The sequence below is a fragment of the Phocoena sinus genome, chromosome 9 (assembly GCF_008692025.1).
Source record: "Phocoena sinus isolate mPhoSin1 chromosome 9, mPhoSin1.pri, whole genome shotgun sequence".
Classification (NCBI taxonomy): domain Eukaryota; kingdom Metazoa; phylum Chordata; class Mammalia; order Artiodactyla; family Phocoenidae; genus Phocoena; species Phocoena sinus.
In genome coordinates, this window is record NC_045771.1 from 37,539,763 (window position 1) to 37,567,429 (window position 27,667).

Consider the following 27,667-nt stretch of genomic DNA (forward strand, 5'->3'; position numbering starts at 1 on the left):
TTTTTTTGCTTTTAAAGGTCATAGAACTCTGTGATTAAGCTTCTCTGTACTAAGTTTAAAAGTATGAATTTGTTCTTTGAATGAGCAAGCTGTGTCTCTGAAACTGAGGAATGAGTCCCTGTTTCACAGCACAATTTTGCTTTTATTTTCACCGTCTTCATAGAAAACACTCGTGAGTTATATGAGGATGTTTCTCACAGACATTTAATTTTTAATAAACGGTCACTAGGTACTAAACTGATATTATATAAACGAATAACACAATAAGTGGTAAGAGGAAGCTGTTCATGATATGATTTGCAAGATGGTTACCCTATACATTTAACACTTTTCTTACACATATAATGTTAGCCAGTGTTTTTGTTTTTGTTTTTGTTTTGGCCGTGTCACGTGGTTTGCAGGATCTTAGTTCCCTGACCAAGGATCTAACCCGTGCCCCATGCAGTAGAGGCGTGGAGTCCTAACCACTGGACCTCCAGGGAATTCCCCACACACAATTTTAAAGGATTTGAGTATAAACTATGTTTACATGCATGTTTGTTAATCCAAATAAATTTTTATATAGTAGCAAAGGGGCAGAGATGAAAACAATACCATATAGTAGTTTTTATGTGCTGTTTTAAAACTGTACTCCCAGGATCCTTAGGACTGAAACAATAGTATTGAACCTTTATGTTTCCAGCTCTATGAATGATTCATTCTCTATGATCTTTTCTGTAGCTACTAAAGTTGTTCAATTTATAAGAAAACAAACAAAAAAAAAATCGAGGGATCAAGACAATGTGTGGTCATGTTCAGTAAACCCAAATATTACTGGTGGGGAAATGCCCCTGGAAAGTGTAGGATGAGAAGACCTTTGGATAAAGACAGAGCTACTTTACAACAACTGGGGACAAGATGAATTTTCAACTGTGGACTTGTTTCATGCAAAAATGCTTGGAGGATTTGGGAATTTAGTTGGAAAGTTGTATCCAGAATGGAATCTAAACATAACATATTCTTCAAGTGCACTTGATGGAAATGCAAATTGAGGTTTCATGAATGCCTGTGTTTTCTTTGAATCTTTGCTTTAATAAACCAGTTTTCCTTACTTTATGATACATTATGTACTACCACTAGTAAATTTGAGCCAGTCATGTATTCAGATCTTTTGCTCTTTTACCTAGAACTGCCTTCCCCTTTCAACATTCTCTTTCATAACCTGAAACATAAAGAGGGTAGCATTCATCCATCCATTCATGACTTTCATACATTGCAAGGTAGAGTTACTTGTGTAATTCAAAGGTTGGAAATGACTTGCCATTTTAGAAGGTAAAGATCAAAGTCATGCCTTAAACTGTAGCCTAAAAAAGTGTTACTCTCCAATATGATCTGCAGTTTAATATTTATTTTAGATGTTTTAAGTTATGAGAGGTGCCCCTGACATTCTCTGAATCCATTAAAACCTGACTACCATTTATCAGTGGCTTCATTCATTCATTCCATGTGTGTGTTCATTATCCATTCATGCACTGACACATTTGTATGCTGGTTTATGGAAGATGAATTAAAAATAGTTCAAGTTCTCTTGGGAGTTTGGGACTAGCAGATGCAAACTATTATACATAGGATGGATAAACAGCAAGGTCCTATAATAAACCATAATAGAAAAGAAAAAAAATAACTATGGGTATCTATATATGGTGACATCATAACTAGACTTACTGTGGTGATCATTTTGAAATGCATAGAAATATTGAATCACTGTATTGTACACCAAGAACTAACATAGTGCTGTAGGTCAATTATACTTCAAAAACAAAAAAACAAACTTATAGAAAAAGAGATGAGATTTGTGGTTACCCTAGGTGGAAGGGGGAACTGGATGAAGACAGTGAAAGGTACAAACTTATTTATAAGATAAATATTAGAGATGTAATGTACAACATGATAAATATAATTAACACGGCTATATGTTATATATGAAAGTTGTTAAGACTAAATCCTAAGAGTTCTCATCACAAGAAAAAAAATCTTTTTTCTATTTCTTTAATTTTGTATCTATATGAGATGATGGATGTTCACTAAACTTACTGTGATACTCATTTCATGATGCATGTAAGTCAAATCATTATTGCTGTACAGCTTAAACTTAGTACTATATGTCAATAAAAAAAGAAAGAAAAAGTAGTTCAAGTTCTCAAGTAGAAAGACACAGATAAATAAAGTGCTAAATAGTATGTGATACCTTGCCCTATTTAAGGTGTGGTCAGAGCGCCCTTGGAGCACAGATGAAAGAGTAAATGATTCCATTTGGGCCCAAGGATGGGGAAAAGGAAGTAGGAAATTGAAAGGGCTAACCTTGGAGCTAGACCTAAAACTAAGGCTACTTTGCAGTATCCGGTGTAGGAGGGCTGGGGAATGCAACTCCTGCAAAGGGGATAATATGTTTAAAGGCACTGAGGCCTGCATGAAAGAACTTGATGAGAATTTAGGTATGACAGTGTGGAGGGCAGTGTGTGGAGAGGTAGCTGGGATGGGAGCCTGGAAAGGTAGCAGGAGAGCAGTGGTAAAGGACTTTGTAGGAGATACTGAGAACAGGCTTTCCCTCTGCTTCATCAGATGGCTGTTGCAGGTGGGGACAGATGTCCATTCTTTCAGAACTCAGGCAGTGACTAAAACCAAAGCAAGGCTGGTCTGGGGACCGAGTGCTTCAGTTATATATCATGCTCTGCAGTGCTGAGCTGAAGGGCCTCTTCCAGACTCTGAGAATTGCAGGCTGGCAGGGACCTTTCAGTTCACCTTGTCTAGCTCCTTTGTTTTATAGAGGAGCCATCTGAAGCCCAGTGAGACTGAAGAACTTAATAGCTTGCCTTTAATAGTTATCAAATATGATATAGCTGAAGAGTGAAGTCAGAATTCACCCACGCAGACTTCTTGGGTAAGAAATGAGGTGATACACTGTTATGACCCAGACAACCTGTCATCCCAGTTTTAAACAGCTCCTATGAAAGAATGAGTTTTCACAGGTAATATAGTTTGGTTCTTAGAATTTTGAGCACCCTCTTAAAATAGAATTGCCCATAATAAAGGAACCTGACTGCCTAAGACTAGAACACGTAACAGTAATGGCTCTGCCCTCATTCATCCCCTCAGCGATTATTTACCGAGTTCAGTTTGTGTGCCAGGCTCTGAACTGAATTAGGTAGACAATTGGGAGCTAGAACTAACCTCGTCCTTATATCCATGGAACTTAGTCTGTTGCAGGAGACATCATTCAAAAACTTGCACAAATAAGAGGGGATGGTTGAGTAGTATATGGTGCTATGAGAGTGTGCAGTTGGGGTGAGGGGATGTGTGTCGAGGAAAGCTGCTCTGAGAAGTGGCCACTGAATCCACATCTGTAGGGTGAATACAGCTTAACTTGGTGGGGAGGGAAAGGAAGAGTATTCCTTGCAAGGGGTCGATCATGGGCAAAGTCCTGTGTGGGAGGGAGTATAACAAGGAAGGTCTTTGTGACCAGAGTATAGAAAGTCAGGGTTGAGAAGTACAGGATGAAACCAGAAAAGGGCAGGACCTTACAGGCTGTAGTACTGATTTTTTCTATTATTCTCAGAGCTTTGATATATTTATGAGGATGATGACATCATCAAATGTGAATTTTGAAAAGACCTCTGTAACTGCTGTGTGAGAAATGGATTGGAGAGGAACCTGAGTATATGGGCACAGCCCTATAAGGAGACTGCTAGAGAAGGCCAGGCAAGAGGTGATAGCGAAGCTAGGGCAGTGGTGGGAGTGGAGAAGTTGAGAAGAAGATGGCTTTGGGAGATATCAAAGAGATAAGGCCATTGTGATGTGGGTCTTGGACTGGATATGTGGGTCGGGGGCATGTGAATGACTCCTGGGTTTCTGGCTTGTAGAGTCGTTGGACACAGTGCTACCATTCGACAGAATTGGGGGCAATGGACGAGGATCTGGCTTGGAGACATGTAAGGATTGTATCAGCTAAATGGTGGCATGAAATAAAAGGAAAACAACCCCATCAAACTGTTGTCTGATATGGCATGATATGTCTTATTACCTTTTCCTTTAAAGAAAAGAAATTGAACCTAATAAAATTTTCTTGATGCCACATATCCAAAAAGCATTTAAGTACAAGTGTGACAGAATCAAAGGGACCTCTGGTGGTCTTATAGATGCTGTATTGAGGAAGGACAACCGTGGAGACAGGGAGCCTTCCGGGAAGGCTTTCCAGCGGCCCTTTGGAGTGATGCAGAGAAATCCACCTAGGAATAGCGAGAGAAAGCAGGACTTACAGCAGAAGACTAACATTTTAGAGTGGGTGATTGGGAGAGAGAAAATTGCTTAGATTTGGCTGGAGGCGGAGGGGAGATAATGAATTCAGTTGAAGCCATGCTAAGTTTTAGGTGCTTAGACCTCTAAATAGAGATATACAAGTTGGAAGTTTGTGTCAGCTGCTGAGGCCACAGATCAGGACTGGAGAGAGACTTGGCAAGTCATATGGTGACAGGTGATTCTGGAAGTCTTAGCACGTTCTCCAAATAGGGAGAATGTATATGGATCGAAGGAAAAAAAGTATAGTTTTACAACTGAGATATTTATTAAATAGCTAGAGTATACCAGACAGTGTGGTAAATTATTTCTGATAGTTGCCTTATTTAATCCTCTACTACCTTTTGCAGTTTCTTCATTGTTACCCGCATTTTCCTCATGAGGTAATGGAGATTCTGAGAGGTTGGTATATTGACCAGAGTCACACAGCTAATAAATGGTCCGATCTGGGTTCAAACCCACGTCTCATGATGCCAAGTTTGATGTTATTTTCCTACACCCAGCCTTTTTGACAGCAACATTTAAGAAGAGGGTTAGGGAAAGAAGGTCTACAGAAGAAGGCTGGAGGGTATGAGAGAAGCAGTAGAAAATTCAAAAGAAGATAGACTCCTGAAAGGCAATATGAATGTGGTCACAGTTAGGGAACAGGGCAGTTTCAGAACACAGTGAAGTGAAGGGCCGAGGCATGAAGGGATGGTGAAGAAATGGAATTCGTGAATGGTACTGCCATGTTCGAGAAGGCGATGAGGGGTAGGACAGAGCGACCAGCAGTAGGGGACATAGTCATGGCAGCCTTGGGAGTTACAAGAGCGTTTGTGAGTGGTAAGAGCTGTACAGAGCTGGGTTGGGTGCCCGTACACATAGACCTCTCATAGAAGCATCAGTAGTGCAGGGTTGAGACACTAGGGTTGTGAGAGATTAAGGTAACTTCATGAGTGTAGACAGGCAATTCTGGGTACAAGCTTGCTTTGGAGTCTTTTAAATTGTACTCAATCTGCTGTCTATTCAGTTGTTGATCCCTTATAAGAAGAGGTCTCTGAATTATTATTTGAAGTAATCTGTCAAGATATACAGACCTTTGATTATTTTTCAAGCAGACATGTCTTCTAGGACATCAACATGAGGTCATAGGGTATTTATGGTTATAGTTAGAAAATGACATCATGAACTAGTGCTTATCTAAAATGTTCTAACTTGGTTACCATGTAGTTATTTTTTATCTATCTCATGTACTTTAGGTTATGTTTTCTGTCCTGTGTTTTGACTGCTACCGCTAATTTTGTTTTGAGATCGTAAAACAGCTTTAGACTTCTCTGAAAGCCCATTACTTATTGGCATGTTTTCATTTATTGACAGGTTCATGTATTCCTTCAGGCTTTTAAAACACATTCATAGCAATAACAATAATTTATTTTGGGGATTGGAGTTGTATCTAAGTCTCACCATCTGAAAGAGAATTATAAAATTCACTTCCAAAATTTTGGGCTTTTAAAAATCATGCAGTCAAAGCATTTACTATTGTTTTTTTGGATGTGAATTGCAAGGTGGTTTCAGCGTGTATAGTATTTAACAGGAGATGTCTCTTTCTCTTTTCGTGTGTTGAGGTACATTTTTAAAATTTTCTATCCTTGTATCCTTTATGACTCAAGTGTTACTTTCCCGGGGAGAATCACTGTGCTTTTATTCTCCCTTAACCACTCAAATCATGTAGGGATGGTTAATCTGTGCACTCTTTCTCTCTGGTATCCTAGTCCTGCCCAGCCCTGTGAAATGTTTCAGAAACCAATCAGTCTGTAACCATTAGGTTAAGGCTAAATGGTGACTCCCCTCAATTCCAAATGGTCTGAGAGCTGAGGCATGTGGGAACTGTCACAGTGGCCGTGTGTTTAGACCCAGGGGAGAGGTCCAGGCATCACCATTGCTTACTACAGAACCAGAAGACTGCTTTAATGCCACATACTGGGCTAGGCCCTGGGGACATATTAATGAGCAAATAGGTGCAGTCCCTTCTCTTGAGGACTTTCTGGAAAAGAAATATCCTGCAAACAGCATAGCAGAAAGGTAAACCAAGCTTATTAATAAGTAAGAAATATATTCCTTACTTATTTTTTATTTATTTATTTTTTTGCGGTACGCAGGCCTCTCACTGTCGTGGCCTGTCCTGTTGTGGAGCACAGGCTCTGGACGTGCAGGCTCAGGGGCCATGGCTCATGGGCCCAGCCGCTCCGCGGCATGTGGGAACTTCCCGGACCGGGGCACGAACCTGTGTCCCCTTCATCGGCAGGCGGACTCTCAACCACTGCGCCACCAGGGAAGCCCAATTCCACATCTTTGAAATTTGTATTAATAACACTTATTCAACCAAGAAGTTGGCGAATTATGTAAACTTAAAGATTGACTTTCTTCAAGAATCTGTCAAATTAGGATATGACAGCTGGCTCTAGCTATCAATGTATATTTCCTACTCACATTCATTTTTCCTAGTCAATAACATTTAATAGTAAGCAGTATTAACTGGCTGTAACTGATATGATGATCATCTCCATATAATCTATGTCATTTCTTACAGTTATTGCCAGTTTTCGAGGAACTGTCCCCTATGGCCTGTCATTGGAAATTGGAGATACAGTTCAGATCCTGGAGAAGTGTGATGGTAAGTAGACTAGTGTTGATTGTTTGAGGTTGTATAAACAATCTCCTGCAACACTGGACAGTTCATAAAGTTTACAGATTGTTTCCATACTTCTATCAATCCCTGGAATTTCCCCAGTAGTCACAGTGAACCATTTTTTTTTTTTTTTTTTTATGCGTTACGCGGGCCTCTCACTGTTGTGGCCTCTCCCGTTGCGGAGGACAGGCTCCGGACGCGCAGGCTCAGCGGCCATGGCTCACGGGCCCAGCCGCTCCGCGGCATGTGGGATCCTCCCAGACCGGGGCACGAACCCGTGTCCCCTGCATCGGCAGGCGGACTCTCAACCACTGCGCCACCAGGGAAGCCCACAGTGAACCATTTTTAACAAAACTTTTTTCTTGCATATTGAATGTTTGGCTTATGGGAAAGCATTATTCGGTATTTTTAAGCTGATTGTATTTTTTCCTAATATTATTTACTTATATTCACTAGATGCCAACATAGAAAGCAATTGAGACTATTGAATTTGTGAAAGTTCATGACTTGGGGCCAAACAAGAAGGCCTTTCTTAGAATGTCAGGAGTCTGGTGGGTTCCCCAGGACAGAAAGAAAGAGGTCTAGAGCAGAAATGCCTTACCCCAGGTTGGGTAACCAGATGCCTCCAGGTGGGACTCCTGCCCAGGCCAACTCTGCTCTAGTCCTGCAGCCATCTCCTCACCTCCCTCAAATCTGGGCTGAAGTTATTCACTGCATTTGAAAAGTTAAATGAACTTGTATGATTAATTTATGTATCTCATTCAATCGACCTAATATGTATGTTCTCAAATGCTTCTGTTCCTCGTCAACAAAACATCCTTAAACTCTAGTCCTTAAAAAGATCCCAGATGAAATGACTACTCTTTTTTTCTTATCAAAATGGCCACATTGTAAAGTTCTATCAGTATATCCAAAGATAACTGTTTTTCCTCTTAATATATTGTCCTTATTAGGAATTTATAATATGGTAAGATTCTATCATATCAAGGTTCATTATTGGCAAAATTGTGTTCTCCCAAATAGAACTATTACTTTTAGTTAGAGCCTGTTATTAAATTGTGGTGATACATGGACATTTATTTTGTCCAATGTAACTAATAAAAATAAAGGTTTTCTCTGTCATTGCCAGATATATTTTGTTTCTATTTTCTTTACAGATAAATATAAAGTCTGTTTTGAATTGGTGAAAATGGGCTTCACAACTATAGGGGCTGTATTTTTGGTTTTTTAATTAATTAATTTTTGGCTCTGTTGGGTCTTCGCTTCTGTGCGAGGGCTTTCTCTAGTTGCGGCAAGAGGGGGCCACTCTTCATTGCGGTGCGCAGGCCTCTCACTATCGCATCCTCTCTTGTTGCGGAGCACAGGCTCCAGACGCGCAGGCTCAGTAGTTGTGGCTCACGGGCCTAGTTGCTCCGCGGCATGTGGGACCTTCCCAGAGCAGGGCTTGAACCCGTGTCCCCTGCATTGGCAGGCAGATTCTCAACCACTGCGCCACCAGGGAAGCCCCTGGGAGCTGTTTTATAACCTGAAAACCTTTCTGTATGATGTAGTTGGACAGAGACCTCTCTGTGACATATCTGCAATTCTCAAAAAGTTTTGGTTTCTGTTAAAATAGTTGTTTAAGAATGGCTATATTTCTTGGATGGATGTCTTTAAGGGATATAGTAAACCCTGACATTATAGAGATTCCATTTCTCAATTCATTCTGTTCTCTCCAGATTGATTTCAGAGTGATGTTTTACAATATATTCTTTTGAGAAAACTTATGAGGAGCAAAAATATTTAAATGCAAATCTCAAATACTTCTTTCTAAAAGTTCAATTAATCAAAAGAAGATTCAATTCCATAGAACATTTGTTACATGATAAAAATAATTTCTTACCAATAAGCAAAATGGTTTTTGTTCTTGAAGAAAAAATAAATTGAAAATAATACATTAATAGGGGGCTATATATTAACCATATAAATATGTATATGTATCTATCTATCTATCTATATATGTATATATATATACACACCCTGTAATTGTTTTAAACTATAAAAAGATATGTTCCCCATTAAGGATAGTGCCGTAAAATTGATTCAGAGTTCCTTGGAGATTAAGTAACAGGCGTTCTACAGAATAAAAACTATGTGTGGATGAAAGAGTGCCATTAGTTCTCTTAATAGATGAGACTTGGCTTCACTCTTCTTAGGCTATCAGACTGATCCTAACCCAAGACAGTAAGCTGAAGAAATGTGTGAATTCACTACAGAACTGCTGGCTGAGCACTATGCTTTGATGGTATAGTCTGGGCTTTGTAGTCAGGCAAAGAGAATTTGGAACTATGTTAAATCTTGTGTAGATTTTTGAATTTCCCTGGGCTGTAGTGTAGCGTTTTATAAAATGAAGTGAAACTAAGCTCAGAGAGGTCAATTAATTTGCCCAAGATTCAACAGCTAATAAGTAGCAAAGCCAGAATTTAAGCGCAATACTCTGATTCCAAAGCCTTTATTTCCGTTATGCATGCTTCTATTTTTCATGTACGTTTCCAATACAATTTGTAAATGATTTTATTAATAGAAGACTTAAACTAGTAGTCACTTGACTGTTAGTCGAGCCTAATCCCAACCCCCATTATGTTTATACCTAGAATATTTATATGTAGGGTAAAATTCCATCAGTAAAGGACAGATTGATTTCTAATCATTTCTTCAAAGTATTGTAATGATTTATTGAAATATGACCATGATTATTTCTCCACAGGCTGGTACAGAGGATTTGCCTTAAAAAACCCAAATATCAAGGTAAAAATTATTGCTTTTAACCATAATTATGGGATTTTTAAGAAAGACAGTTATTTTTCTTTATTTCATTATACAATTGAAATTACAGTTGGGACTCTTAGTTGAAATACTAAATGGCAATACAGATTTTCATAATTTTGGAAATTCTTTTGAACTTGGATTATAGTTAAGACATGCTATTCAAATGATAATCCTATGTAGCTCTTGAAATTTATACTGAGAAGACCTTAATAGGCTTACTATATATATATAAAAAAATCTTTTTGAAGTGTTAGTTTCACAGAGAGTGAAAGTAAAATTCAGGCAGGGGAAATATATATATTCCAAAAGAAACACTGAATAGAGGTATTTAATCTTTAAGTTGTTTGTGGCATCATTTGTAAAAAGTTGGTGTGGAGAAACAGGTTTATTGTAGGGTATGTTAAGAGTCCCTTTGGATTTGAGGAGCTGAAATGTGGGAAAATCATATAAAGAGTCCATCTTTCTTACCATTACAGACAAAAACTAAGACTCATTATCCTTTATATAGCTATATACATCCTAAAGAATTATAGTAGGAAGTAATATGATTTTTCTTTTACCTTTCATTTATGTAGTTTATGGTTTTGACACTAATCCTCGCTAATATCTATACTTTTTCTAATACTTTGTTCTAATCTACCCATGCTACCCACATTTCTCTAATATTTTTTTACATGTCATGTTCATTTTTCAGTTTAATTCTGGTTTTACTAGGATTGTAGATAAGAAATTGTATCATTTCTCATTACCAAAGTCTAATATAAGTAATCTAAACTCTTTTGTCTGCCTTTCTGCTTAAATATACCTTTTTTCCGGATCATCCAACTGTGTTTATTACTTTATTTCATTTATTTTAGGCCATTCTAAAGGAGAGCCTGATACTTTAACCCTCATTTAAAGTTATTTTTGGACATCTGCAGGCACATGCAAATGTAGCTTCAGTATTTAATTTTTCATTTAGTACATGCTTGAGAAAAAATGTGTTATGGTTTGTTACTTCTGTTACTCTTTGAACCTCAAGTTCTGACTTTTTCTTGTTAATTACTATAATTACTCTATTTGTTATTCCTACCATATTAAGGTAAATTTAAATTCCAAAGGGAAAAAAAAGTTATTTTTTTAACCTATATACCTATTTACTACTGTTGTATATTAGAGAACTTGCTAGTTAAATTTTATATTATCCTTGGATCCACAGTGGTGATAATGTATTCAAATGACATTTGTTTTCCTAAATATTTAATTGAATTTGTCATTTAATTGTACCTAAAAAATCATTCAGAGAATATTGTTGTTTAATGGATAATAAAATTGATGCTCTTCTTTTTAATGTTGTTTTTTTCAATTTCTCATTTAGAACAAAGGAATAATTTCCTTGCCCTAGCTTTTCCCTACAATAAAAGGCTTTAAGCTAGCGTGGCTTCTTTTGTTTAATTTTTATCCCGTCAAAATGGCAGCCTGGTGATTAATTGCTGCTATGTTTTCATCAAAGATCTTCCCTAACATGTAATACACAGATTGTTTCCAGATTCATAGTGGTATTTTTTAGTATATATTTTTAAATAGACACATGAGTATTTTTGGAGAGAAGAAAAAGAACTACAATGAAAACAAACAAACAAAAACCCCCTTCTTTCAATACTGGAGTATTAAAAAAAAATTCTTATTCAACATCCTTTCTATATAGAATTCTTGAAAATATAAAAATTTTCTGTTTTATAAAGAATATACTTTTGAGTGGGATTTAATTTTTTGATTATATTTATTTTAAAGTATCTCTAAATTTGTAAACTGGTAAGTAGTAGAAAATAAAATGAATGGGTCTAAGCTACAATAGATTTAGCCTAAAGAATATGTTAGAGATTCCTTCTTCCTAGTATTGTTATGGTTGTGTGGCTATATTTTATACATATGACTTACAAAACTAACTCTGCTGTAATAGACAGCTAGAACCATAACCTGCATGTTTTCTCTTCCAGGGTATATTTCCTTCCAGCTACGTTCACTTGAAAAATGCCTGTGTAAAGAACAAAGGGTAAGAAATGAATTTTATTAGTAGTTGAAGGATTTTTCATAGAACCATTACTTATTTTGGAATTTGAAGACTTAGTAATTGTCTTGAAAAATGAACTATAGAAAATCATGCCGTTGTCTGTGTTGTTTGATAAAGACAGATTACACTAAGGCAGTTGGTGGAGAAAATTAAAGAACCACATCTGTGTGTTGGACAACAGTAGGATCTAGGGCTCTGGAGGTCTCTCATTGTCCAGAAATCATGGAATCGGCCTAATCTTTTTTTTTTTTTTTTAACATCTTTATTGGAGTATAATTGCTTTACAATGGTGTGTTAGTTTCTACTTTAAGCAAAAGGAGTTGGTTTTTCTTGGTTTCCTGCTGTGTAGGGACGCATGGCAGTCACACCCATCAAATGCTGAGTCATGTCTCAACCCCAGGAATTTCCTAGATTCACTACTGAATTATAAGCAGCCAAGTCTGCCATTATTTTCCTATTTGGGGTTAATACCATATCCTTGTGTGACCATTTCACAAAGCCACTATTCTGCTTCAGAGAACATCATTTCTGTGCTGTTTGTTTGATTGAGCTCATTGATCACTTAGGATTTCTGATATATTTGAAAAGGTTTTCCCAGTCTGTGTCCAAAAGGACTTAAAGCAGCTGTTATGATAAAAGATTATTCAAATACAATATCACAGAATGAAAGAGTAGCACTTGCTTATTTAAGTGGTTAACATAAGCAGATTATTCATTTTAAGTGAATCCAAATATTTGCTGCCAATGTCACAAGGAATATGCATTGGATCACTGAATAATTTTCATTTTATGACAAAAGAAACAATGCAGGTTGTACCATAAAAATTTCATTATTCATCAAATGGCAAAAAATAGGAATTTATTAAAGCACATTTTAAAGCATATTAAATTATATCTTCAAACTTTATTTTTACCAGAAAAGTTCCATGGAGGCTATTCAAATGGGTGATTCTTATATCCACTCTCTATAAAGGTAGAGTATTAAATCTTAGCTCAGTGAAATAATTTCTTCAGGTGGCTGAGAGTATATGGTATAACTACTTTGAGTATGTGGATAAAACTTAAAGAGTCTAGGAGATCCTTATGTTATATGTCTTCTATATGTCAGTTACTTTAAGCAGTATTATTATTATTATTTTGATAGTAGTAGTAATTATTTAAAACAGTAGATTAAAAACATAATTCTAATAATTACCACTACTATTACTCTTTTAAAAAATATGTGTCCGTCAGAAATGTTGTGCAGTTATAATCCACCAGAAGTGAGTCAAGCAGAGTTATTAATCCTTTTGGAATTCTTCCACCAGGCTCTATCCAGCTCCCTTCAAGTAAGCCAAGGGACACTCCAGAAAACACATGCTTACTCTTTGTTCTGACCTTTCTGCCCTAGTGATCTGGTCTAGGCAATGTTGAAACCCAGGGTTTCTACCCTGTCCCTTAAAGAGTCCACTTGAGCAGACCCCCTGCAGCCAGAGTTCTTTGCTGCCTTTGCCCCAAGCCCCACCCTGATCCCCTCAACTCTCCAGAGCAGAGGGCCACCCAGCCCCCATCTTACCTTCTGACCGAGGAAGAGAAAAGAGAAGATGCTAGCAAAAACGTCAAGCATCACTTCACCCAGTGAAAGTCCTCTCTCTCAAACTGTATTGGGGTGGGACATAATTTTAATTGAAACAAGTATCTTCTTTTATTTTTTTATTTTTATTTTTGTCCCAGCCAGTAAGTGGTGAGTATCTGGCTCCCTTGAGTCCGAGGAAGTTTATATATGGGTAAAGGTGTCTCAGAATTTGGTCGTGTAAGTTTAAGACTTGGTTGTGGGTTCTCCACCTGAAAGAGGGCATGATAAACATTATACAGCAAGAGAACTTCAGGGGAGAACCAAAATTTATTTTCTTAAAAAAAAAATGTTGGAATTCATTGAGACTTTAGGTTCTAGGACTATTAACTGGAAGAAAAACTTTAGCCTGAAAACATTCAAAAACACGTGTTGCCAGGTGATTGCTTTCCCAGAGAGGAACCTCTTTGGGATTTTGATGTTACCTGCCTTATTTTCAGAGGATTAGCACCCTGATTGCCCACCAGGATGAAATAGCTGCAAAGTTCATCTCAGAATAACTGAACAAAATATAATTTCAGGGGCAACTACTTATGACAGACTGTTTGAATGTTGATTTTGGTATAATTAAAAGGAAACAGCTGCCTCACCTAAAATGGCAATTCTGTGCTTCTTAAAAATTTACATTTTGGTTGAACAAACCCCAAATCAACTTCCCACAGACAGAATTGCCTTTATGTTCTTTCCTGGGTCTTCAGAGCAATGCAGGACTGACGGGGTCCTTAAATTATAGTTTGTGAGGTCACTTCTCTATTGTTTAATTCCTGCTGAGGTCATTTCAGTTTTTAAATGTTAAGTAGGTTGTTGAGTTTTCCTGGAAATTCACTGTTCCCTCCTGACCTTGCATTCTATCATTTTATAGTCTCTGTGTCCAGATATTCATCCTTTAAATTGCAACAGCTGCTTCAAAAGCAAAATAAATGCACTACCATTTAAAAATGTCATATTACGTAGACTTGATAAAAGGTTCTATATATGTCACAGTTCATATATTACTGTTTACTTTTATTTCTAGTTTTATAACCCAGCTTTACATTTTCAGTAGTGTTTAATCTCTAGAAAGGAGTAAAACATTCACAGGGTCAGTACTTTAGCAGCAGTATGAAATGAGAAGAGGCTCTGTTGGTGAAGAAATCAAGGCAAGATTTTATTTCCCACACTTGCTGTCAAGAAAACTTTACAAAGAAAATTATATGCACTTTGGACACAACGTCAAAAAGGAATGCAGAGCAGTTATTGGCCTCATGCTATGAAGTAATTTTTCCTTGATCGTCCATGTAACCTGGTTCAGTGTCTACATATTAGATATTGTCCTTGGAAAAAAATACTCAAATGAAGAGATAATCCCCATCAGTACAGTCAGTTAGCATTCTTTTGAGAAGCTGTAGTATTAATAGGCACTTACCCATTTTAAGCTGCGCAAAAACTGGAAGAATTTGAAAAAAGAAACTAGAGGCAAGAAAAAAAGGTTATTGTATGTCAAAGATAGAGTACAGAAGACCAATTCAATCTTCTGTTTTTTCCCTCCATCTCCTTCTATATCTCCTTAATATAAGGACCACTATACATACCCTGCTAGATGTTGGTATGAATATTTTCCAAGTATAGTTTCTGACGTTTAGAAAAGAAATAGGAGAAATATATTACCTTAATCATGAGCGGAGCGTTCTGCAATGGATATTCAAATATCTGTGATGTCAAACCCTTAATAAGTTCTGTGATGCATGACAACATTACTGATAGTAGTAATCATTTTTCATGGTCTTGTTGGCAAGTCATGAAAATGAAGTGTTAATGAGAACAAGTGAGTGTTCAGTCAGTATATCAGTGTCTAGTTGTTTAGAACGGTGAGTTAGTTTAGATGTTTGCAGCCATCAAAGCCTGATCGTTGAATGAGCCTGTCCCTCCCTTTGAGTCCTATAGTCATAGAGCTTGGAAGGCAAAAGCCGTCTCACAGTTTATGTAGCCTGGTGACCTCATGTTACACACAAGGACTTTGGGACTTGGAGAAGTTAAACGAGTTGCTCTTTAGAGGTCAAACTGTGGCTGGAGCAGAACTCTTCTGCTATTGTTGCTTCACCACCACACTGCTCAGACTTGATCTGGATAAAGTGGCTGGTCGTTCTGTTATGGTACTGCCATAACCCACTTTGCATTCCTCACACAAGTTCATGATCGGATCCTGGTTACTGTCTGCAGAACCAAAAATAACTCTGCAGCTTCCTTTCCTGGTTGGTCTTTTAGAGTGTTTAAAAGAAGATTATTGCCTATGTTATTTGCATATACACTTTGTTGTTGTTGTTCAATTTCACAGACAATTTGAAATGGTTATTCCCACTGAAGACTCTGTTATCACGGAAATGACATCAACATTAAGAGACTGGGGAACCATGTGGAAACAACTCTATGTGGTATGTAACTTTTTAATGGCATCATGTTTCCGATAAAGAATTGTTTTAAGAAATATTTGAGCACATGCTGTAAGTCACTAGTACTCCTCCAGGAATTAGGGATAGAGAGCTTAATAAGACTCAGTGTTGTTTTAATCCCTGTGTCCATCTAGAATGGATTTTGCAAGTTCTTTTTCAAGCCGCACGAAGGTAAAAGATCACTTTCCTGGCATCTAATCAAATAGGATGGTTTACATGGAACCAGGGTTAGGCTTTCTGAATACATTTAATTTTCAGGGGGAACTAAACTTATTTTCAATACAATTTTCATATTGGTGGTATTTTTTATGTTCTAATTCTCTATAAATTATTCAAGTATAATAAAAATGATAGGCTGCTTAGCCAGAATCAATGAGAATGTTCTAAATATACAAGAGAAAGAAATGTTTCTTGGGGAAAAAAGGGGTCAGTGTTTTGGGTATATATATATATATATATATATATATATATATATATATATATATACCTATTTACATGTTATACTTACTGAGAGTCTTCTGTGGTGCAAACCCTGTGGGAAGTACTCTATATGTAGTATCTCATTTAATCCTTACTACCACTCAAGGAAATAAAAGACTATGATCATCCTGAGTTTACAAATGAGGAAAATGAGGCCGAGAGTGAAGAACTTGCTGGAGGCCAAGTAGTTGGAAAATGGCTGAGCTGGGATTCAGATGTAAATCTAGTATCCTCCCCTCACTCTGAACCACTGTATATGGGGAATTGGGGGTGACATTTTGGGGAAGATGAATTTATTTCTTCTCTGATTTTCAAAGGAATTTATAGAACAGCTTAATCATTTGAAGGGATGTGCTCAAAATACAAAGGTGTACTTATCCTGACAAAATGATTTGAAATAGCCTGTCAAAGAGAAAATCCAAATTAGTGAGGGATATGGGCACAAAATGACCATTTTTATTTTCTGCTACATAGAAAATGCAATAGGGGCACTTCCCTGGTGGCGCAGTGGTTAAGATTCCACCTGCCAATGCAGGGGAACATGGGTTTGAGCCCTAGTCTGGGAAGATCCCACGTGCCGAGGAGCAACTAAACCCATGTGCCACAACTACTGAGCCTGCACTCTAGAGTCTGTGAGCCACAAGTACTGAGCCCGCGAGCCACAACTACTGAGGCCCGCACGCCTAGAGTCTGTTCTCTGCAACGAGAAGCCACCGCAATGAGAAGGCCACGCACCGCAACGCAGAGCAGCCCCTGCTCGCCACAGCTAGAGAAAACCTGCGTGCAGCAATGAAGACCCAGTGCAGCCATAAATAAATAAATTAATTAATTAGAAAAAGGAAATGTAATAGGATAGTTCATTGAGGCAAGAAAATCTTTAAAAGTCACTAATAAAAACCCTTTTGATGTTGGATTTCTCTGACCATGCCCTCCTGGAGCTGGTGGCGTTAGAGCTCACTACTCAAATCCACAAGATGATCTTAGATGAAACACAGTGTCTAGGCTTTGCTGGGGTGAGGTAAATGCACTGTCAAGATAACTGAACTCAAGGGCTCTGTGCTGGGAGACTACAAAGGAAATGCAGATCTCCTTTTTAGACTTAAAAAAATTTGTGTTGGAAAGAATATAAAACCCAAGTATTATTTCATTTAATATTGTACCTGACACTAACATGGAAAATGAAACTATGTGAAATTTTCAAATCACTGCATCCTAAGTACCCACTATAAAAATAATGACAGTGTAATTGTCAACCATTAGCTGAGCTAAGGCACCAGCACTTTTCCTTTTATGTAGCTGCTGGTGAGGAACAGAGTTGAATTTCCACTTGATTCTTCCTTATCTAGCTATTTTTGCCTGCTTTTGAGGCTGCGAGCATCTATTTTGGGGACATACTTGATTGGCTTGAAAACCTATGTGTTGTAAGCTCTAGGAGTAACCTTCTCACCTCCTACCGTCCTAAGTGACGGAAACAGAGAGAATTTTTTCTAAGTTTCCTTGGATACTGGAATGGTAGTCAGTTCTATTAGGAAAAAATATGAAGTTTATCCTGGAAGTACCAGGTTTTTGACCTTGAGAAGGAGGCTGACTTGACTCTGTCAGACCTTTTGGTTTCTCTTTTCCTGATGTAAACGTTTTTGCTAAATGTTTTAGTTCAAGTTCATCATGCTTGAGTGTATTGGGGTACTGTCTGTGGTCTTTCCTAACAGTTTTAAGGCTAGCTTCTCCACTGCAAGCTTCTCCACTGGAAGGTGCTTGATGAGCCACTAATATCTTGTCAATTGTAAGTAGTATATGAGATATACTTAATATATGTAGGGCATTTAGCATAAAAAAGCACATGGCAGATGCTTGAGAAATGCTACTTGCTCTTTTTAATAACATTGGTAATGGCCTAATTAATGTCCTTTAAAATATCACTTAGTAAAGTATCAGTAATCTAACCACAAAACTTTTAGGAGAAATACAGCAGCCATCTTCTACCAAGTACTTTTGTGCGGGCCTTTGGGTGGGTATTTCACCTCTCTCTTCTGTGGGACTCTGCCAGGTAGTTTTTATTCTCGAAGCTCATCAAAGATAATCTATCCAGGGTCCCATGCTAAGTGGGAAAGCCTGGCTGTAAACTGAGGTCTGCTGCTCAAAAAATGATATTATTTTCATCTTGAGGCAAACCAAAACTTACCCATTCTCTACAACACTAAAATATTTACAGTTCACTTTTTGCAAAAAATATTGCAGAAATTTTCTGATACATTGTAAAAATGTTTAGATATTTTTCTATTTTAAGTGTTTAATATTGTACCCTACCTTTTTCATTTGACATTAAATCAAAAGCATTCTTCACGTTTCCTGAACAGTCTTCATAACTATCCAATTTTTAAAATCCAGTTTTTAAAGAAACATCATTTTCTGACTAGCTGTCAAAACAGATATGTACTGTTTTCATGCACTAGTAGGGAGGGTTTGCTGGTCAGGACTGCAGTATGTCACTGTTCCTGCCACCTCTTCCTGAAAGGGAAAGCGGACCAACTTGTTTTCCTTTTATAAAGGATCTGACTTCTTCTCAGCTCAATGTTCTCTTAGACTTAAGAACTAGAGGTGACATTATTAGGAAATCAAGCCCATTCTTCTGGACAACTGCAGAACGCCTTCCCCAAGAGCAGGACAAGTGACTTTCACACTGTGACAGTCATTTTAAGCAGAGCTGACTCTCTCCCCGGCTGCATGAGATTTGACTTATATTTTCCTTATGTAATTTCTTTGACTCAAGTGAACTTTTCTTTCTGACCACAGAGTTCCTCAAGTTTTTTTTTTTTTTTAATTAATTTTTTAATTGAAGTATAGTTGATTTACAATGTTGTTAGTTTCAGGTGAACAGCATAGTGATTCAGTTATATATATGTGTATATATATATATATATATATATATATATATATATATACACACACATACATATATATATATATATATCCTTTTTCAGATTCTTTTCCATTATAGGTTATTGCAAGATACTGAATATATAGTTCCCTGTGCTATACAGTAGGTCCTTGTTTATCTGTTTTATATATAGTAGTATGTGTCTGTTGACCCCAAACTCCTAATTTGTCCCCCCCACTTTCCCCCTTTGATAATTGTAAGTTTGTTCTGTGTCTGTGAGTCTCCTTCTGTTTTGTAAATAAGTTCATTTGCAACATTTTTTTTAGATTCCACACATAAGTGAAATCATATGATGTTTGTTTTTCTGTGTTTGGCTTACTTCACTTAGTAGGATGATCTCTAGGTCCATCCTCCTCAAGTTTTTCCTGATCTTCCCTGCTTGTTCTTTTATATGATCTAAACAGAACCCACCTCTCAAGATCCACCAAAACTAACAGCTCTAAATCAAGGTATTTCATTCTTCAGCTGCTGGGAATACGTAGTGCAGTCTCAGCCATTGTGGTTGGGAGCTTACACCAGGTGAAGAACACAGACACTGACCAGTGACTTAAAACATTATAGCACCTTTGTAATGACTTGTATGGGAGTGTATAACGTGAGTAAAGAGTGAGAGGTTATAGAAGAACAGGCTCAAGAGAGTGCTCTAGGAGTTGAGAGCAAGATTATTGATATCTCAGGGGATCAGGGATGGTGTCATGGAGAATCCTTCTTGGTCAGCTGGCACATTGCCTAACCTGCACAGTACATGAAAATGCTTTTCCAGTCACCAAGCATTGATAAAGCAGAAGATCCATCACTACTTTTTACCAAAAAAAGAAAAAAAGAAAAAGACCATCTTTACCCATCACCCAGAACTTGGTATTTCTGGCAGCTTATCTCTGTAGAGGACTTTAGATGAACGATCATCTCAATACTTTCATACCACTATTCATATAGCCTACTAATAATTTTTGTAGAAAGTAAAAGCATGGCTTCTTCTTAAGAAAGATGAAGGGTTGATGCAAGATGAAATGCTTATAAAAGGTTTACCCTAAATATCTCTGGGGAAGAGACATACATTTAGATTTTGATAAAGACACAATATTTATAAGAGGGTTTATTCTGAATCAGAACATTAATGATAACAGCATTAGTAGCAGCTGTTACTTACATGATATTTATTCTGGGCCAAGCATTGTTCTCAGAGTTTTAATATATGAAGTCATCAATCCTTATAGCAAGCCTATGAGATAGGTACTATGACAGCCATTCTACAGATAAGAAAAGAAGCACAAAGAGGTTAATACACTGCCAAAGGTTTTTCAGTCAGTGAAGGGCAAAATTTGAATGCAGATTGAGGTAGTTTGTCTTTCAAGTCTGTGCTCTTAATCAGTGTACTATTGGGGTCTCTTCACAAATGTTATCTCTAATCCATAAAATAACCTTACAGGAAGTTAGTGCTGTGCCTGTTTCACAGATGGCAAAAGCCATACTCAAAGCCTATAAAACTAGTGAGTGGCAAAACCAAGATTTGAAGCCAGGAGTTTAACCTGTCTTTTTTCCACCTAAGCCTCCTCGCTTGATGAATTTCACAGGAGAATAGCCTGAATTTACGTGAATGTTCAACAAGTAAGAAAGAAAACATTTCTTTTTAAGTCTAAATACTGACCAGATAATAGCAGTGAAAATTCATCAATGAACGAGTGTGAGAGCCCTCTGTGTACCCAGCTTCTGATGGGAACACAGTAAAGCATTAAGACCAACATGTAAGAAATAATTGGAAAACCGTGTTTTCTGTTGAATTGGCTTTAATTACATGCAGGCATACTTCAGAGAAGGGGAAAAAAGAATGTGAGCAAGAGTTGTAAGGGGAAGATTTCCTGAGGGAGGTGGAAGTCGGATGGAGCCTTGAAGGGTAGTAGAATTGGATGGAGCTAAAGAAAGAGGATTTGAGGTGGAAACGGAAGCAGAGTAAGTAAAGCCAGAGACCAAGCTTGGGTGTGGAGACTTAGTGAGGACCCTGGGACACAATGTCTGTGTTGGGGAGTCTGAGAAGTGAAGTTGGATTCTTGGGCAGGAGAACAGCATTGTGAAATGGGATGAAAGCATGTAGAGCAATGAGTGCATTTGAGGACCCGAGGGGAGAGTTTGTCTGTTAATGGAGAATCTGTCCACAGAGTGGCCAGCACACAGAGGGTAAGCAGGACTGCCCCCCATTTCCTTTGTGGTTACCCCGTGTGTCAGTGACTGACCATTGAATTTCCGCATTTGTGTATTTCCCAGAGAAATGAAGGCGATCTCTTCCACCGGCTGTGGCACATCATGAATGAAATCCTGGATCTGCGGCGGCAGGTGCTTGTGGGGCATCTCACCCATGATCGGATGAAGGACGTGAAGCGCCACATCACCGCCCGCCTGGACTGGGGCAACGAGTGAGTACTGGCCACTGAGGGGGTGGTCTCTGGTGGCTGAACACAACAGATGTGACTGCAACACAGGTGTGAGCCACTATGCAGTCATATCTCTGGAAGACACCAGAGGAGGCTTTTCCATCTTTCCCCTTTGGGGGGCTTAGTGCAAACTCTCACTAGTAGAGTCAGGAACTGCATCCTCTAGGGCTGGTGGGGGTCCCAGGACATTGTCAGTTCTCTACTGCCCTGTGTGCTCTGACAGTATGCAAATGCTCATGAAATACAAAGTGTTCACTGGGGTCAATCAGACAGGGCGTCTGCTAAAAATTCATCTTGTTTCAAGGCTTTAGGTTTGGCATGTGAATTTCCTTCTAGATATATTCCTCTTCTTTATTGTGGCAGTAGGTCGTTGGTGTAATCTGGAGGGATACCCTAATGCTAATAGCTTCTGTTAAAAGTCTTCGGGCAGGTACCCTGGGTGGGAGGGGGGCGCGCTCTCCTTATTGCCCTGATTCTGCCTGTGTATACATATTAGTCTCTTTGAGGAGCTACTTGGGAGAGCTCAGTAAAAAAGCTGTTCTTGACCAAGATTTACTTTTAAATAAAACTGTGAGTGACTAACTAAAATAACAGCCAAGCACTTTAAATAGTATCTCTAATCACTTAAAGCTCTGATGAAGGCTGATATTGTGCTAAGTATGAATGTTAATATATGGGGGAGAAATTAGAATAAACCGGCTTTGACTATGATGTTAGACTTGTATGGGCTTAAGTTTAAGGAAGGTAAATGGTCCCTCGGTATCCTACAAGGTCATAGCCTCCCTCCGTTTCCTCTCCCCAAATCCCCATTTGCTATTTGGACCTTCAAAGGATCTTAGGGCAACAGAATAAAAGAAAAGCAGACAGAAAAAGGAAAAGGCAGTAAAATGTGCACCACAGATAAATTTGCCTCTTGCTGAATCTGGAAAAACTGATCTGAAACGAGAGTGTGCTTCCTCTAACCATAGAAAGTCGCTTTATCAGAAGCCAGTTTTGTTTCCTGCCAAGACGTCACATACTACAGGTATGAAGACGTGGACCCACTAACACATTTTAAACCTCTGTCTCATCCAGAGTCCTTCTGGTATTTCGTTGAGTGAGCTGTGCCATTCATCCTTTTACCCACAGTCGGGAGAGCAGCCCTAATTCATTTATCTCAGGGAGATTTATTCCTTCTGGGGAGTCAAAAACAAGAGCAGGTTTGGAATGCAGCAAGATATTGTACTCGGAACTCTGCTTTTTTATGATGGGAGGCAAATTCCAGAGCCCTCCTTGACTTCAGTTTCCTCACTTGTCGAAGGAGTAAGTTGAGCTAGAAGAGGTCCAAGGCCCCTTTCCGCTCCAGGGCAACATGATTCAAAGCACATAGCACTTCCTGAGAGAGATGATTTGCCAGCCACATGCATGGAGCCTCCGGTCTCGCTGTGTGAGATGGGGTAGCACTTTGAGGGGTGGATCTGGAGACTTTTTTTTTTTTTTTTTTGCGGTATGCGGGCCTCTCACTGTTGTGGTCTCTCCCGTTGCGGAGCACAGGCTCCAGATGCGCAGGCTTAGCGGCCATGGCTCACGGGCCCAGCTGCTCCGCGGCATGTGGGATCTTCCTGGACCGGGGCACGAACCCGTGTCCCCTGCATCGGCAGGCGGACTCTCAACCACTGCGCCACCAAGGGGAGCCCCTGAAGACTGTTTGACCATGACTTAGGCTGCCCATCTTTCATGTGTTTTTTGTTTGTTTGTTTTGAGAAAACTTTGAGCTTTCTCTGAATTATATTGGCTCTTAGTCATTGTGCTGATCCTCCTTTAAAAGACTAGTTTGTAAATAGGAAGAAAGTTGGATGAAGTTAGCTTATCAAAAATAGCTTAGAAATATAGAGCAGGCAAGAAGATGATACTTTTTCAGTTTTAGGAAGGAAGATGATGACATAAAGAAGGGAAAGGAGGGAAAAACATTGGTTATGACTGAATCATGGCTCAGTTTGGACTCATGTAAGTTCTAGCTTGTACTTTGGGCAGTTCTTTGGCTAATTTATGGTAAGTTGGTAAAACATTGATGCATGAAAGTGAGCAATATAATTTATTTAGATCATCCTCAAATTCATGAATTTTCTGAGGTCTCATTCTGTTTCCTTTGAATTTCTTTGACAGCTTATTTAAAATGACTTACAGTTTACAGATTGTACATTTACTGTATTCCTTTAAATATAGTTTTCTTACTGAATGGAAAAGCAAAAGTGGAAAGCAAATTCAGATAATTCTCTTGCATATTAAACTAAATTGTTCTGCAAAATTGTTTATCAGCATGTAGATCTCAGGATGAACATAAGTGAAAGATGTGTTCAATCTCAAGTTGTATGTCAAACTGTTGAAGAGTGGTGAAGAGAAGCCCTCTAGATGGAGGAAGCTTCAGGGGAGGGGGGAGGGGAGGGGGAGGGGGAGGAGATAACCCATCTTGTTCCCTAAAGGGGCCATCAGAAGAAGTGTTCTCGCCTGGAAGCCTCGAACAGACTTAAAATAATAGCACCTGTCTCGGTTCTCCGTAGAGTCCTGTGCTGTCCTTTGATTTTCCTGTGATAATGATACAGGAGAGAGTACCCATTCATTCTTCCTTCCTGATGTCCCAAAGCAGTTCAGTGACTGAGTTAATATAAAAACTAACCCCCCACCCACCCATTTCCCTTGCTGGCTTCCCATGTCCTAGGTCCTCTCCTTCCATCCTGTTCCTTCCCTCTTTGCCTCATTTCTTCTTGTTTTTTAGAGCACTGTCCTGATCCTCTTCTGTGAGCTTAGAAGCCTCACACAGTGGGAGGGTTATCCTAAGGATATACCTAGGAATTAACAGAACAAAATAGAAACATATCAAAGTCTCTTCACACAGCTAGGACTCCAGGAAGCCAGCAGAAGTTGAATAATCCAAGCCTTATGAGAGGAAGAGACTTGCAGATCACCAGCTCCTGGGGCCCCAAAGCTGAGGAAGGTTCTGGATCCCACACCTACTCCAGACCTCTGCTGCTGGAGTTGGTCTTAACTCAGTCATTCTGCAGTGATGTAGATCACTTGTCCTTCATGTTTCTCAGATGGTTGATGCTATGTGAATTTCTAGGTTCTCATTGACAGCCAGTATCCGTTATTCATGTTCAAACTGAGCATTTTATACCAGCTGTTCATGAGCTGCTGGCCAGTCCAGGGATTATTTGTCCTTTGGTCAGGTGCCTACCTGTGGGCCAGTCAGGTATGGCTCGGGAAGGGGAGATGGTCAGATGACTAAACTACTTCAGCTGCCCCCTGCCCCTCCCAGAAGAAAGTATGGTAGGGCAGCTTCTCATGGAACATGACACAGGGAAGGAGGTAAGTGCCATGATTCACGTGTGTTGTATGCAGGCACACTGCAGAGATAGGTTCAGTTCCAGACCACCACAATAAAGCAGGTTCGGTTCCAGACCACCGCAGTAAAGCGGATATTGCAATAAAGCAAGTCACAAAATTTGTTGACTCCCCAGTGCATGTAAAAGTCATGTTTACACTGTACTATAGTCTATTAATGTGCAATGGCAATATGTATTAAAAATATATATATCTTAATTTAAAAATACTCTATTGCTAAAAAATGTCAAAACAATTAAGATAGTGACATCAAAGATCATTGATCAGAGATCCCCATAACAAATGTAATAATGAAAAAGTTTAAAATATTTTGAGAGTTACCAAAATGTGACACAGAGACATGAAGTGAACAGATGCTATTAGAAAAATGGCACAAACAGGCGTGCTTGACACAGGGTTGCCACAAACCTTCAACTTGTAAAAAAACGTAATATCTACAAAGTGCAGTAAAAACAAGGTATGCCTATATCCTCTTTCCTTTGCTAGATAATCTTTCCTCAGCAATACTCACCTGGTGTCTTCTGATATCTTATGTTGTAGTGCAGTGGTCCTCTCTTGGGATGGGATGGAGAATGGGGAACAGACCCTATCAGAATCCCCTGATGAGGTATAGCAAGGGGGATTTATTAGTCTGCTCAGGCTGCCATAACAAAATACCACAGACTGGGTGGCTTAAACAACAGATATTTATTTTCTCATAATTCTGGAGGCTACTAGTCCGTGAGCAAGGTACCAGCAAATTCAGTTTCTGGTGAGTACTCTGTTGCTGGCTTGCAGATGGCTGCCTTCTTACTGTGTCCATACAAGGACAATCTCTGGAGTCTCTTCTTCTTCTAAGGACACCGGTCCTGTTGGATTAGGGCCTCACTCAAATGACCTCACTTAACCTATATTATCTCCTTATAGTACCTCTTTTCAAATATAGTCATATTGGGGTTAAGGCTTCAACATACAAATTTTGGGAGGACACAGTTCAGAAACTAACAGGGAGACATGGGCATTTTGAAAATGAATTACCGAGTTTGTGCTTTGAAAGTTCAACAAAAATTAGAGAATGGGAGTGTGATTTTTAAGTTTGTTAAAGAGAAACATAAGTGAAGAAAAGTGAGAAACTGTTTTAGTATCTAAAAGCCAAGTCCTACCGTCAAGAGGGCCACAGTCTTGTAATCTTAAAACCAACAATCCCTCAGGGTGGCTGGGGAAGTACCTGGCTTGAAGTATGTGCTGAATTAATAAGAGGTTTTTACTTATGAAACCTCTAATGAGGTTTTGGGGAGGTCACAGAATTTTAGGATTTTTTTTTTAACATCTTTATTGGGGTATAATTGCTTTACAATGGTATGTTAGTTTCTGCTTTATAACAAAGTGAATCAGTTATACATATACATATGTTCCCATATCTCTTCCCTCTTGCGTCTCCCTCCCTCCCACCCTCCCTATCCCACCCCTCCAGGCTGTCACAAAGCACAGAGCTAATATCCCTGTGCCTTGCGGCTGCTTCCCCCTAGCTATCTACCCTACTACGTTTGTTAGTGTGTATATGTCCATGACTCTCTCTCGCCCTGTCAAAGCTCACCCTTCCCCCTCCCCATATCCTCAAGTCCGTTCTCCAGTAGGTCTGCGTCTTTATTCCTGTCTTACCCCTAGGTTCTTCATGACATTTTCCCCCCTTAAATTCCATATATATGTGTTAGCATATGGTATTTGTCTTTTTCTTTCTGACTTACTTCACTCTGTATGACAGACTCTAGGTCTATCCACCTCATTACAAATAGCTCAATTTCGTTTCTTTTTATGGCTGAGTAATATTCCATTGTATATATGTGCCACATCTTCTTTATCCATTCATCTGGTGATGGGCACTTAGGTTGTTTCCATCTCTGGGCTATTGTAAATAGAGCTGCAGTGAACATTTTGGTACATGACTCTTTTTGAATTATGGTTTTCTCAGGGTATATGCCCAGTAGTGGGATTGCTGCATCATATGGTAGTTCTATTTGTAGTTTTTTAAGGAACCTCCATACTGTTCTCCATAGTGGCTGAACCAATTCACATTCCCACCAACAGTGCAAGAGTGTTCCCTTTTCTCCACACCCTCTCCAGCATTTATTGTTTGTAGATTTTTTGATGATGGCCATTCTGACTGGTGTGAGATGATATCTCATTGTAGTTTTGATTTGCATTTCTCTAATGATTAATGATGTTGAGCATTCTTTCATGTGTTTGTTGGCATTCTGTATATCTTCTTTGGAGAAATGTCTATTTAGGTCTTCTGCCCATTTTTGGATTGGGTTGTTTGTTTTTTTGTTATTGAGCTGCATGAGCTGCTTGTAAATTTTGGAGATTAATCCTTTGTCAGTTGCTTCATTTGCAAATATTTTCTCCCATTCTGAGGGTTGTCTTTTGGTCTTGTTTATGGTTTTCTTTGCTGTGCAAAAGCTTTGCAGTTTCATTAGGTCCCATTTGTTTATTTTTGTTTTTATTTCCATTACTCTAAGAGGTGGGTCAGAAAGGATCTTGCTGTGATTTATGTCATA

The 27,667-nt window shown here is 38.7% G+C and overlaps 1 protein-coding gene across 1 annotated transcript in view; it reads left to right on the forward strand.

Annotated features, from left to right (window-relative positions):
• The window catches only part of DOCK4 (dedicator of cytokinesis 4), a 501,134-nt gene that overhangs the window by 209,227 nt on the left and 264,240 nt on the right, over window positions 1-27,667 (forward strand). The window contains 5 exon segments of the mRNA XM_032643431.1: window positions 6,902-6,985; window positions 9,747-9,787; window positions 11,788-11,843; window positions 15,788-15,884; window positions 21,583-21,731. Of these exon segments, the coding sequence (XP_032499322.1) occupies window positions 6,902-6,985; window positions 9,747-9,787; window positions 11,788-11,843; window positions 15,788-15,884; window positions 21,583-21,731 (427 nt within the window).